Here is a 13,598-nt window from a genome sequence, read left to right as displayed (position 1 = left end):
GATGAAGGACTAGAGGATGACCAACACAAACTGTGCAGCAGCAGATGAGCTGTCGTCTCTGACTTTACACCTACAAGGTGGACTGACAAGGTAGGAGTGTCTAATAGAGTGGACAGTGAGTGGACACAGTGTTTAAAAAGTCCTGCAGCACTGCTGTGTCTGATCCACTCGTACCAACACAACACACATCATTTGTAAGAATGATCTAACGTCCAAATAGTACCTGCTCTGTGAGGGGGAGGAGGTGGTCATAATGCTATGCCTGATTGGTGTATTTAATAGAACATTAATACAGAAGCCTGAACAACTGAGTATGAATTTTTATCCACTCTTTGCCTTTTATTACTGCTTCCACTCCTTTAAAGAGATGCGCTTTCAGTGTTTCAAAGGACTCTGCAAAGGTTTTTTTCCACGCAAGTTCAGTTTTAGACATCAGTTCATAGCATCGCACCACGTCTCTGATGTCTTGTTGAGTTCTAGTGCTGTTGATTGGTCTAGAAACACCAAAGCATTCTTTCTTTGATTCTGTTTCCTTTCTCAGTAATGACTTCTTGACAGCTACACATCCTTTCAGACCCAGAGCACTGATTTGTCTTCTCACAGTGGAAGGATGGACCAGAACACCTGTAGATTTTTCCAGATCTGAAGCAAGATTGGCACATGGTTTCCTCTCAATCATGAAAGATTTATGTACTGTTTATCTGATGGTGACAATTTTGGTGGTCTAGTAGGTTTTGCACGGTTGTTTGCAGCCTATTTTCTCTGTGTCTCTTAAACTCCAGTCTTGGGCAGCCCTACATGTTACTAGCACTGTATGGCATATTCTGAACCTCCTTTGTCACTTTTGTTTAGTTCCGTTAAAATTTGAGAACATGAGTCATATTGTGTTTTTTTTTTTTAACCTAAGATTTTTTTATGTAACTTCCGTAACTTACCATTTACATCTGGTTTCCACATAGGATAAGATGACTGAGAAGCAGAGGAAACTGCTTCTTTCCACTACTAAAATGGATACTGGGAGACTGATAGGTTGATGCTATAAAGATCTGTCCATTGGTCTGTGTGGTCACTAATTTTATAGTTAGATGCGTAACCAGGATTTTATTAAAGCAATCAATGTCAAAACTGCAATATCTTGCTAGCCATAACTCACTCACTATCAGCTCTGGTATGCTGGGATACATCTTAGCTGGATTAACTAGAATTTCTCTAGCATCCAAATCTAAGCTGTAAAGGTGAGATCAGTGAGGGGCATGTAATTAATATAATAATGAATATAATACATCATTTCTTGCTCACAAGGACATCACCGATTGCAATCACCTGAATCTCTTTCTGTACACATCGCTTCTACCGCTGGGCTCTCAAGGATAGAGATAAAAGACAAAAGCCATAAGATTAGAGATCAAAGCAATGAGCACCCATCCCTGCAACTACTGCAGGAAAGAAACAAGTACTCATGAGCAATGACATTCTGTCTAGAGATACATTCTGTGCAGCAGTCATCAAGATTTGTCAGTAATTGCTACAGAAGTTGGACTATTCATGCCTATCCTGTCCTATACAGGCCTCCATGAAGATATCCCTCTAGATGAGAGATGGAGGTCAGTTTCTCTGTCAGTGGGTCATGTCCATAGACCATGCAGATCTCAATAATTCATGCTCATCAGCTAGCTGTGCAAACCCTTTGGTGCGTAGCGTGGAGTGCAGTTTCTTGTCTTTCACCTATCAAATATACATGTTGGACAAGTCATGTTCCCTGCTTTGTGCAGCGCCTTTGTCTTCCCCGAAATGGACTTGACATTTAATCCTTTGAAGAGTCATGTGATGTGTAAATTGTTCTTCAGTTATTCAGAGTTGTTCTGCCACCACAACAGCACGTTAGTTTCAGCTTCCAGGAACGCACAAGCTTATCTTTGGGAAAAAAACAAGAATAATCTTTTGGATAGTCTTTTCATGCAAGCTCATTCTGGCAAAGTACAGAAGATAAAATCGCCTGTGCTTTTATCTGGGAGAATTTTGTAAAAATATTGACTTAATATTTAGAAATAATTACATTTTTGTCTTCAAATATGCACTTAATATCAACAATTAACTTATTGTTTCATAAACTTGATGTAATATCTTAAGACAGTTACTTATTTTCTTGAAGTTTTGATTTAATATCTCAAAATTTCTACATAATATTTTGAATGACTCTGCGATGGACTGGCGACCTGTCCAGGGTGAATCCTGCCTTCCGCCCAACGACTGCTGGGATAGGCTCCAGCACCCCCTAGACCAGTCTCCCCCCACCCCCCTGCAACCCTGAGGGAGAAGCGGCTTAGAAAATGTGTGTGTTTGTGTGTGTTTGTGTGTGTGTGTGTGTGTGTGTGTGTATTTTGAATGACTTACTTTTTTAACATTTGACTTAATATCTTGAAATAATATCTTGCTTTCTCAAAATGTTAATTGAATATCTCAGAATAACTACTTTCTCAAAATTTTGACTTAATATCTCAAAATAACTAATTTTAGGATGTTGATAGTTTTAGTATCTTAAAATTCCTTATTTTCTAGAGATTCTGTGATACTGTATCATATTATGAGTTACTACATATAGAAAAAAGATCTATTTAGCATCAATGTTATTATTATAAGATAATAAGTCATTATTTTGACATAGAAAGTCAATATTTTAAACATATTTTATTACTTTAAGATCCAAAAAAGGAGAAAAAAATATAGGAATTTTTCTCCTCTACCTGGCAGAAATGGGCTTTTGGCCCTCTGTGCCTCTGTGACTGTGGTGACTTCATTGACAGGTCAAGATAGTTAAAGCTTAGCAGCCCAGAACTGTGTCTGTTTGTAAGCAGTACACGAGAACATCATCCCTCATACACAGTAACTGCAATGTTATTGAGGCACATAATATGAGCTATTTAGAGAATCTGCTCTTCGTTTGTCATTCCCCTGACCTCATAGTCCGCTGAGTCTGATAACAGACTCTAGTGGCCTGCTGTGCTTCAGCAGCGGCTGCCGTCCTTGTCCGCTTTGTTTGGCCAGGGCAGGCCTGGCTGTCGTCATGTACCACAAGACTTTGAGATTGGACCTCCAGGGAACGGGCTCTCACGCACAGTATCTATCGTCCTCTTAGCTTGTCTTCTCACTGCCCAGCAGGGCCTCTGCGCTTCCCTCCTGTTGCATCTGATGGATGGGCCACCTGAGATGATGTGCGTCGGAGCAGAAAGCTTATGTATGGATATGTGAAGTGTTGTGTGGGCAGCGACGAACTGGAATCGATGCGAGTTGAAGAGGGCCATCAGCTGCTCTAAAACGGTGCAGCTTGAGTGGTGATGGGTGGTTTGGAGTACAGCATTGACACCCCCACACACCTCACACTACCCTGCAGCCATGCTCACGGCCCCCCTGTGTACTTCAGCAATGCCTGATCCTGCCCTGGAGCGAGCCATTTGCGTGCTATTCTTACTAAATTTACATTCTCACTGTGCCCTCCAATTTCCATCTATTTCTTCTGTCAGTCAACTTTTCCCAATAATGTACAGCATGTGTGTGTTTACCAGAACATGGAATACATACGTTGTTGCGGTTCAACTTAAAGCCATGGCTCAGCCTAAATTCTAATTTATGCAGTTAAATCCCAAAGACATGCTTGATCTTGGAAGTTTCTTTAGTTTTGCACTTGAGCAAATCAGATTTTTTTCTAAGTAGGTTAATCTCGCCCTTGTAGGAACACAATATACATATCATCACTGTCCAATGAAAACCATGTATCTCTATTTTTGTCACTTTTATTTTTCTACATCATTTCAACTCACCAGCTGTCCTTTACATTGTATGATAATTTTGTGATAAATGAACCAATAGAAACACTGAAATCACAAAAATTCTTTACGTTAATTTTGGAGATACCTGGGTTTTTTTTTGGACAGCAACAATATGCAATGGATGTCCTATATATACACCTTTCCAATGTCTGCTAAATGGCCAATGTATATCATCCAAATTCTTTTTCATGTAAACTGGGTGGTCTTAATCTTGTTCACAACATGACCTGTACTTGTCATTGTACTTGCCTGTTTACTCATTTCTCCTTCTCTTATGCTGTTGTTAAGTTCTGCTTCAGTGGCATAGCACACTAGGAGTGGTGGACTTAGGGCTGCCAACCATACATGCTCATTAAAATATTAAGCCCTCTACTTGGTAGGCTGGGGTTTGATTCCCCATGTGGGCAAGCACACTGCACCATACCAACAAGGGTGCTTGAGCAAGACTCTTAACGCTACATGATTAAATTGTAAGCCATTCTCGGTAAGAGTAAATGTAAATGTAAAAACAATGTAAGTACAATATTAATATAAAAGGCAAGTATACAATGACTCAAGTGTGTGGCTTTCACAGTGCTGGTTGATCTGGCCACTTCTTGTTAACTGCATTAACCTCATAGCACTAGTAAAAAACTAAAGACACATTTCTGCCACCAAATATGTCTTGGCTGATCAACTACTTTTAATTTTTAAGGCATGCATTGCTCCTTTGCTTATTTTTCATACTCCTTGTAAGCTGTTGCAGAAGCACTTATCACACAGCATGCAGAGCCCACAGGGAGCCCAAAGGTCTTGATTGCCGGACCTTTTCAGAAGTAATAGCTGCTTTTATGAAGCCTGGCCTCTTATAATTTTGCAGGCCTCACAGTGGCCCCTGTCTCCATGATTACATGAAATTCATTCATCTCCAGGCAAACCAGCTGAAACATTGCAAGTAGCTGGCTCGATTAGGAAACACTTCAGTGGTGCCCTTTCCCTGATCCGCTTTTAATATCTCTGATAGTCTAACATGCGGATGTTTCACACTTGACAGTCCTCGGCAGCTGTTTGTACGGCACCATGGCATAAACACTTCCTCTAATCTCTAAACTCAAATCCACACATTTGCTTAATTTGTGCTTTGCTTTCACTAACAGCTGTTATACAGACCTCACGTGGGCATGGACCACCTGGCCAAGGAAGAATGCAGTACTTTGAGTTGCCATGTCTCACCCCACCCTCACCCCCACCCGCACTGGCCTAGCACGGCCTCTGCTGTACTTCGTATCTAATCTTTCTCTTCTTACAGTGGTTTGCCATGAAATTTGATACTCACCTATGCCTGGGCTGATGAGACTACTGCGGCATGGATCAAGTCCTCTAGTTGTGTGTTCGTGCCCTTGGATAGCGTGTTTCAGCTCCTGTTAGAGACTGGAAGATGGGATGGCTTCTGGCCCTGTGCCCCCTGTGAATACAATGATTTCATACATTATTAATTTTCCCCATATTAACCTCATCTCAGAGGCCAGTCTTTACAGTCTCCAACAGATACTGAAATTCATATCAGGTGTTGGTTATAGGATGAAAGCTAAAATAAAAAAGTGAAGCCTTAGGGGCAAATGTAGGTTTGGGGGCAGTGTGGAAGGGCTGTTATTAATTACTGTTTCCACATTATGTGTTCCGTTAATTCTTCTTGAGGAAACTATTCAGGCGCAGATTGACTAACAGACGTGCCAAACATTGACAGTTTACCTACATGTAGGGTTGGCCAGTTTAGCACTTCCATGTAAATGAGCACACTTCCTAACTAATATATGACCAACAAATTATAACCTCATCTTTGGCTCCTGTGCTTTTATTTTATAAGTCCATTTAGGCAATGTAGTTTCTATTTCAGTTAAATATGTGAGTCATTGAGTGAATTTACATGCACTCAATAATCGGATCATAATCAGATTTCGAGAGTTATCTGAATATTCAAATGGATTATTCATATATACAGCTCAGAGTTCTTAAATTGGATTAAGGCCTAGAAATCCAAGTAAGAAGTCTGATAAACACAGCTGGATTTTAGCTCAGTAATTGGGATTTTCAGTGCATGTACACCCTTTGTCTGATTTCTTTCATTTTTCTCAGCTTGCGCATGTGTGGAAACAGCAAGCAGCATTTAACACAGCACCTGTCAGATTGCAACAATACTCTTTGTAGCGATGCTGACTACGTTCTTGACAAAAGGAAGTATATTCATGTTCATATCTTCTGCAAAAGTGATGATATTTTGAAAAAAAGCTGCAACATAATGTTTGAGGTTACATTATGTTTGTGTCATGTCTTATTGAGTTTATTGGAGGGTTACAAAGCAGAAATACGATTATTGCCTGAGTGCATATAGACAAAACTGACTTATTTTCTCTTCTTTGACTTTAGAGAAAATAAAGTCAAAAATAAAGTTTTGAAAAAAAAAAGTGAAAGTATGTAATGAGTAAGCAATTATTTTGAGAAAATCTGATATTTTTTTGACATAATCAGAAATTCAATAAAATTAGAAATTTTTCTATCCTATTTTGAAACATGTTTATTTTTGGCTGGTGCGATGAGCTAAACTAGAGTTCTGTGTCAAATATGTTTGGAAATTGTATGATATTGTTAAAAACATCCCTGTTTAAAGCTACACTAAATGAGATCTGGAGACCTCTGTGGTGGAAATGTGTAATGCAACATGTGGAGGAACATTTTGCATCTAAATAAGCCATTTTGACATCAAGTGATTGTACTGATTAAGTAAAAATGGAATGTTTGGAAAGAAAAAAAGGAGCAGCATTTGATCAAAAGAACACCTTTGTAACTATTAAGCATGAAGGTGGATTTATTGTACTTTGGGTTTGTACCGCAGCCAGTGGCACCAGGTAGGTACGTTGCATAGGTACATAAAAGGATGGCCTTTAAATATCAGAAAATTCTGAAAGCAAATGTCAAACAGTAAAGGAACTGAAGCTGAAAAGAGGCTGGCATTTACAGGACAGGACAATCATCCAAAACACACCTCAAAATCTTGAAAATCATTGACAGTTGTGACAGGTTGTGTTTACTTCTTTTCTCTTCAGCTAAATATCTAATTTGGCCAGGGATGCCCAAACCTTGGCATACAACTGTATATTCTGTTAATGTGGAGGTTGAAGAAAGATGGCAGAGTATAAATGACTGCTTCTGGCAGTAATGTTCTCAGCAGTGCCTAAGAATGATGTGTCGAGCTTCTCTTTTGAGTCTTGCCCATTTGCGTAACTAATGTCCTGTAACAAATTCCTGTACTCCACCTGTCATTTGTTATGGAGGTCAATGCTGACTGGAGGACTTCTGAGTGCCATCTGATACAGGGATAAACGAGATGCTGGTCATGTGTTAGGGTTACCAGAGACGATGGGGGAGGGTTTAAATAGGGGGTCTCTTTAGGTCTTTACTAGTGTTTAAAGGCCACTTTTCAATAACAGCTTGTAGAAACACAGAAATATACTGTTGAACCTATGAACCAGAAGTGAGACATAAAGCTTCATTGTGTCTCTGAGCTTAGGTTATAGCATCAACAGTCATCTTTGTGAAATATGCATAAGAATTAGTCAATAATAGCATAATCTTTCTTTATATACTAGAAAACTCTAAGACGGTACCTTAATGTTACTGATTATTCTAACAAACTATTATGGACAGTATTCAGAACTCACACAGTATATTATACCATAACTTAAGCATTGAAATTAGTTATGATTCACTAGGTTGCCAAATTAGATTAAATGCTTACATTTTTTTATTATTATATAGTCATTAGGTTAGACTTTAGTCTTAAAAGTATCCATGAATAATATGAAATAAGCAATAATTTACTGAAAAGGGGGTCACTTTGGTTTAACAAGGCTTAATTAATGAAATACTTTTTATGTTTCAACTAATGTATCAACTGAAAGGTCATTAAAAATAATTTCAAGATTAAATGACATCTGCAACCAACAAATTAGTTAGTTTGATGGCTGTATTATTTAACACTTTACCAAATGTAGTATTAATACTGGTAAACAAAAAATGTACAAAATACACTGCAAGCAATTCTATCTTGGCAAGTGAATTCATATTAAATCTGTGCCTGATCCACTCGCATCAGCACAACACACTAACACACCACTACCATGTCAGTGTTACTGCAGTGCTGAGAATGATCCTCCACCCAAATAGTACCTGCTCTGTGAGAGTCCATGGGGTCCTGACCACTGAAGAACAGGGTAAAAGGGGGCTAACAAATTATCAGAGAAACAGATGAGCTACAGTCTTTAACTGCAGAACTACAAAGTGCAACTATATAGTAAGTGGAGCTGATAAAATGGTCAATCAGCATAATGTTATGCCTGATCAGTGTGTGTGTGGTACTCTTGGCTGGAAATAGCAAATGAAAGGGTAGTCTGACATTTACACAGTACTGTGATTACTAGATAAATTTATTATAGAAAATTAAGATGAAATTAATTAAAACTGTTTTGTCTTCTCTGTGTCTAGGTGTCTGATCCACTGATTCAGCCCCAGTAAGACAGAGAAGGGGCATGGCGGTCTGTCCAGTCCTGAGCTTGCTGGGCCTTCTTCTGCTACTGATCACAGCACCCACATCCCAAGGCCAAGCCTGTCCACAGCGCTGTGACTGTGTGCCCCAGAGTAAGGCTGTGAATTGCCAGAACAAACGTCTAAGTTCTGTTCCAAATGGAATTCCACTTGATACAAGGCTACTAGACCTCAGTGGTAACACTTTGCGTTGGGTGGAACATGGCGATCTGGCAGCCTATGTAAATTTGGAAGAATTAGATCTTAGTGAGAATCTCATCAGTGTGCTAGAGCCTAATGCGTTTTCCAGCTTATTGAATCTACGTGTGTTACGCCTGCGCGCCAACCAGTTGAAGCTGGTGCCAATGGGTGCCTTCTCGCATCTTGCCAATCTCACTACTTTGGACTTGAGTGGGAATAAACTGGTTATCTTGTTAGACTTCACTTTCCAGGATCTGCGTAGCCTACGAAACTTGGAGGTGGGAGATAACGACTTGGTGTATATCTCGAACAAGGCATTCCTGGGCTTGGTTGGCCTACGTGAGCTCACAATCGAGAGGTGCAACTTGACATCTATCTCAGGCCAGTCTCTTTCCTACCTCCGTGGTTTAGTCATGCTGCGACTACGCTACCTCAGCATTGTTTCATTAGAGGAGCAGAACTTCCGTAAGCTGGGTGGATTGCGGGGTCTAGAGATTGATCACTGGCCATTCCTACAGTACATTTCCCCACACAGTTTTCAGGGACTCAATTTGTCCTGGCTCTCAATAACCAACACCAACATTACCACGGTTCCCACCGGTGCCCTTCGGAGCCTGATCCATTTAGCCAGCCTGAACCTTTCCTACAACCCCATCTCTGTGTTGGAATCTTGGGCTTTGCGGGACCTGGTCCGTTTGAAGGAGCTGCACCTTGTTGGCACCAACTTGGTATCAGTGCAAACTTATGGTTTTGGGGGCCTGCAACAGCTCCGTTTACTCAATGTGTCCAACAACAGGCTGGTGACACTAGAGGAGGGCTCTTTCCACTCAGTAAACACATTGGAAACTCTACGCGTTGATGGTAACCCACTTTCTTGCGACTGCCGTCTGCTTTGGATCCTGCAGCGACGCAAGACCCTCAACTTTGATGGCAAGTCACCAGTTTGTGCTGCGCCTGTCGAGGTGCAGGACAAGGCTCTCAACTCCTTCTCCGACTCTGCACTTTTCGACCACTTCACCTGCCAACGACCAAAGATCCGCAACAGAAAACTGCAACAGCTGACCGCACGTGAGGGTCAGGTGGTGTCATTTTTCTGTCATGCAGAAGGAGAGCCGACTCCGGTCATATTTTGGATTTCACCTCAACGCCGTCGTATCACCACTAAGAGCACCGGCCGTATCATTGTGCTACCAGAAGGCACGCTAGAAATCCGCTATGCCCAGATAACAGACAGTGGGACCTACATCTGCATTGCCAGCAATGCTGGTGGCAATGACACTTATTTTGCTACACTAACAGTTAGTGGGCTGCCACTAGATGCAGCTGTTGCAGCAAATCGCACCTACTATGTGGGTGACCTCAATGACACTAACCTGAATGACACGCGTGTCTTCCTGAAGTTCACATTAGACCTTAAGACCATTCTGGTCTCCACAGCCATGGGCTGTATCACATTTTTGGGTGTAGTTCTATTCTGCTTCTTGCTTTTATTTGTGTGGAGTCGTGGGCGTGGGCAACACAAAAACAACTTCTCAGTAGAGTACTCCTTCCGAAAGGTGGATGGCCCCACAACCAGCGGGGGCCAAGGAGGGGCCAGAAAATTTAATATGAAGATGATATAAGGGGCATAAATAGAGGACCTGTGTACCTTAAATGTGATGACAGGGTAAATAAGTACTGCACAAAAGATCCTGGTGTATGTATGTCCCCTTCCTTTTAATGGACAGATTTTTACATCATCATCATCGTGTGTCACAATATCATATTTCTTTTCAAGAAATAAAGAAATAAGCCATGAATAAATGATCAGTACTGCAACGGTTTAATGTTACTTTGCTTCAGCAACTTGCACACTGGAATTACAGTGTGACACAAAAACATAATTAAGCTTAATTAGTAATTGTATAACAACCTAGGGTGTTATTATGTAATAATTGCAAGTATTATACAAAGGGAGTAAAATGTCTGTTCTGTAGTCTGGAGATCATTCGCGCTCCCAGGCACCAACTGCGAAGGGGCATTGTGCCCCCCAAAACTAAAGTTGGACAGGAAATGCCCCCCCAGGTCCTAACACAAAGCTTGAGGCATGGATGTGAAACAGCAAAGAACAGTGTGAAAAGTGATTATGAAATTGCATTTAACATTTGGGGGAAAAACAGTACTGATTTTAAGCATAAAGGGCTGCTACAGCAACCAGAAAAACTGCTGTTTTCCACATACAGTGGTTCCTTCCTTTGTTCAGCCATAGTTCAGCCATGTTTTTTGGCATTTTACATTTAAATGAATTATCAGAGCATATTTGTCAAAGACACATGCCTAATTATTCCGGCCTTCCCTGTACCCCTTTATGATCTGCTCATATTACAGTAGTACAAAACGGTCACACTATTAATTTTGTTGCCTTTTTTCTGGTTATTTATAAGCACTCTGTTAGTAAATTACATAAAGTAATCAAAGTTGACTGAAATTTACTTTGAATCACTCTGTCTGCTGGTTTAGTTTTGATTCCTGCTGCGATACGGAATTTTGTGGGGTGGTGTTGATGAGGTTATATGACATGCCCTCTACAATTGCTATTATAAACACTTATTCCAATAGTCATCGTTTGTCCTGAAGGCTGTATTTGCCAACTTTTATGTCAAGATGACATTACATGTATATCAGCTGACATTTTTTTCAGCCATTGGGTTGTGTCACAGGTGAAATGACATGGATCAGTGTATGTCTCTATGACATAATGCTATAAAAATGACAGGTTGCCACATCAGGTTAGCCAAGCATTTTCTCATGGCTTTTTTTTTTGTGGAAAAGGTCATTTTCATTTTACTGTTTATTACATGTGAGCTATTTCACACAATCAGTATTACATCACTCCAGTAAACACTAAGCCACAGTCAGTTGTTTTAAAGTGCTATGTAATTTCACCCATTGTGTAATGACACAACTTAACGTAATAAAAATGGATCCTACCTGACATAGGTGCTATATCAACTTTGACATAAAATTTGGCAAATGCAACCTTTATGACACATGGTGCCTATTGGAATAAGCCTTTATAAATATTAATATATATCTGTACAATTTGTCTTGAAGAGTTGTATGAATACTGCCCTCAGGGCCAGCTCTAGCCTTTTGGGGGCCATACATGATTTTTGGGGGGCCCCATCCTGCTTGCTGATGTACTGGCAAATTAGAGCCTAAATAATAACAATGACCACCCCAAGCTGTTCACATGACATGCATTTCCACATTATGATTAATAGTGTTACTAATTGATTGGACACTTCTTTATTATAATATTGGCAACAGTGGCTACCACTATAAATGTTTTACTTTCTACATGTTTAGCTAGTATGACTTCATTTTCCTGCATTCACAACTCCTCCTCATGCTGCCTGTTCATAATAAATGTGGCACTTTCATGTGCACACACAAGAGAATTAATTACAGCCTCAGTATCACTTGAGCATCTATCATTGTCAGAACAAAACCTTGTATCTCCAAAATGGTAACTTTACAGGAGAAGGAAAAAACCTACTGTATTTTTACAATGGAAAAGTCAATGGAACCAGACTTTTTTCAAAGTAATTTTGAATGTTTCTTTTGGTTCATTTGTCATGAAATTTACATACAATGTAAAGGACAACAGGTACTTTCAAATTATGTCAAAAACTGAAAAACAGCAAAAATGGAGATACAAGGTGTTGTTCCTACAGCAGAACTATGCTTATATGTAATGGTACAATAAAAACCCAGAAGTTGTTAGGAGGCCCCTGGCAGCAACCTGGGCCATAAGATATATGCTTATGTCGCTTATTAGGTAGTCCCAGCACTGATCGCCCTATTGTAGAGTTACTGTTTTTTCTGGTCGCTGTAGCCTTCACTAAGAGCTGTTGAAAATTAAAGTCACCTTGGTAGCCATGGTGGAGAATAATAACAGAACGAAACTATTTATTAAAGTAAAGGTGCACAGCAAACAGATCAGAGAAATCAGGCTACCTGCCAAAGCTGAACTCGAACTGACATGTGGCAAGTTTAATGTGTGTCTTCCTATCTGGTGGGGGGCCGAGAGGCGCCGCAACTATATGGATCATTCCACCAAACTGGTTCGAAGAGTTTAAAACCCATTTCAGAGTTTTAACTGACTTCTTTTATACCTTAATAAAAGTTATACCTTAATTATGTTTATTTCATTAATGCAAATGATTGAATATTCTACTTTATCACTAACAAAACAATCACAACCTTACCAAATGTTTCTGTAGTGACTGTTTCCCTAGTGACAATTACAGCATAACTCAAAAAGGCTAGCCAGTTCATGACTAACAAACACAGCTTTGAAAAGTTGTACGCACAAAATCATATTTTTTGTTAAAACAAAAAAAGTGCTTAATTGCAAAAAATATGTTTTAAGTAGCAACAATTTTTAGTGTTACACACTGATTTTCAGATTCTGAGACACATTTACTTTTAAACAATGAGATCTATCTGCTCACCATGTGGCCATGAGGGACAGGGATACAGTCTCACTTCCTGCTCTAAAATGCTGGGGTGTGGCTAAATGATGACTAAATCTAAATCTTTCAACTTTAAAAGAAAACATAAAGATCTTTGAAAAATCTGATATTTTCACAAGTAGAATATACACTATAAATGATGATTTTAGTATATGTATTTAGTTTATACCTCAATTAATCTCAATTAATGTATTGGGTTCAAATAGACCCTGTATAACCCTTATACATAAAAGTAATTGTTTTTACTGCAGTTTGAACTAATTGGACAGAATTGTCAATATAATGCAGTATTATTATATGAAGTGTACAGTAACATAAACTAAATAAATTAGTATTAATATTCTCCCGCAATTCCTTCTCATATGTCCACATCACTTGTACAGTGAAATTCATTTCGTTGGCCTAGTTCTAAAAATATATTTTTTCCCTACCCCTTGTTGTTTAAACCAAGTGGGAGCCCATGTTTGTGCATATTCTCATAATGCTCTGGATG

At 39.6% G+C, this 13,598-nt stretch overlaps 1 protein-coding gene across 1 annotated transcript in view; it reads left to right on the top strand.

The window, feature by feature from the left end:
* The window catches only part of lingo3a (leucine rich repeat and Ig domain containing 3a), a 34,342-nt gene extending 22,161 nt beyond the window's left edge, over positions 1 to 12,181 (top strand). Inside the window, exon 2 of the mRNA XM_017716792.2 lies at positions 8,349 to 12,181. Coding sequence (XP_017572281.1) covers positions 8,393 to 10,210 — 1,818 coding nt within the window. The 5' untranslated portion in view covers positions 8,349 to 8,392 and the 3' untranslated portion in view covers positions 10,211 to 12,181. The remainder of the gene's footprint in view (positions 1 to 8,348) is intronic.
* Positions 12,182 to 13,598: the final 1,417 nt, after the last annotated feature.

The sequence above is a fragment of the Pygocentrus nattereri genome, chromosome 15 (assembly GCF_015220715.1).
Source record: "Pygocentrus nattereri isolate fPygNat1 chromosome 15, fPygNat1.pri, whole genome shotgun sequence".
NCBI lineage: Eukaryota > Metazoa > Chordata > Actinopteri > Characiformes > Serrasalmidae > Pygocentrus > Pygocentrus nattereri.
The sequence above is the reverse complement of the archived record's forward strand: the minus strand, read 5'-3'. Positions and strand labels throughout refer to the sequence as shown.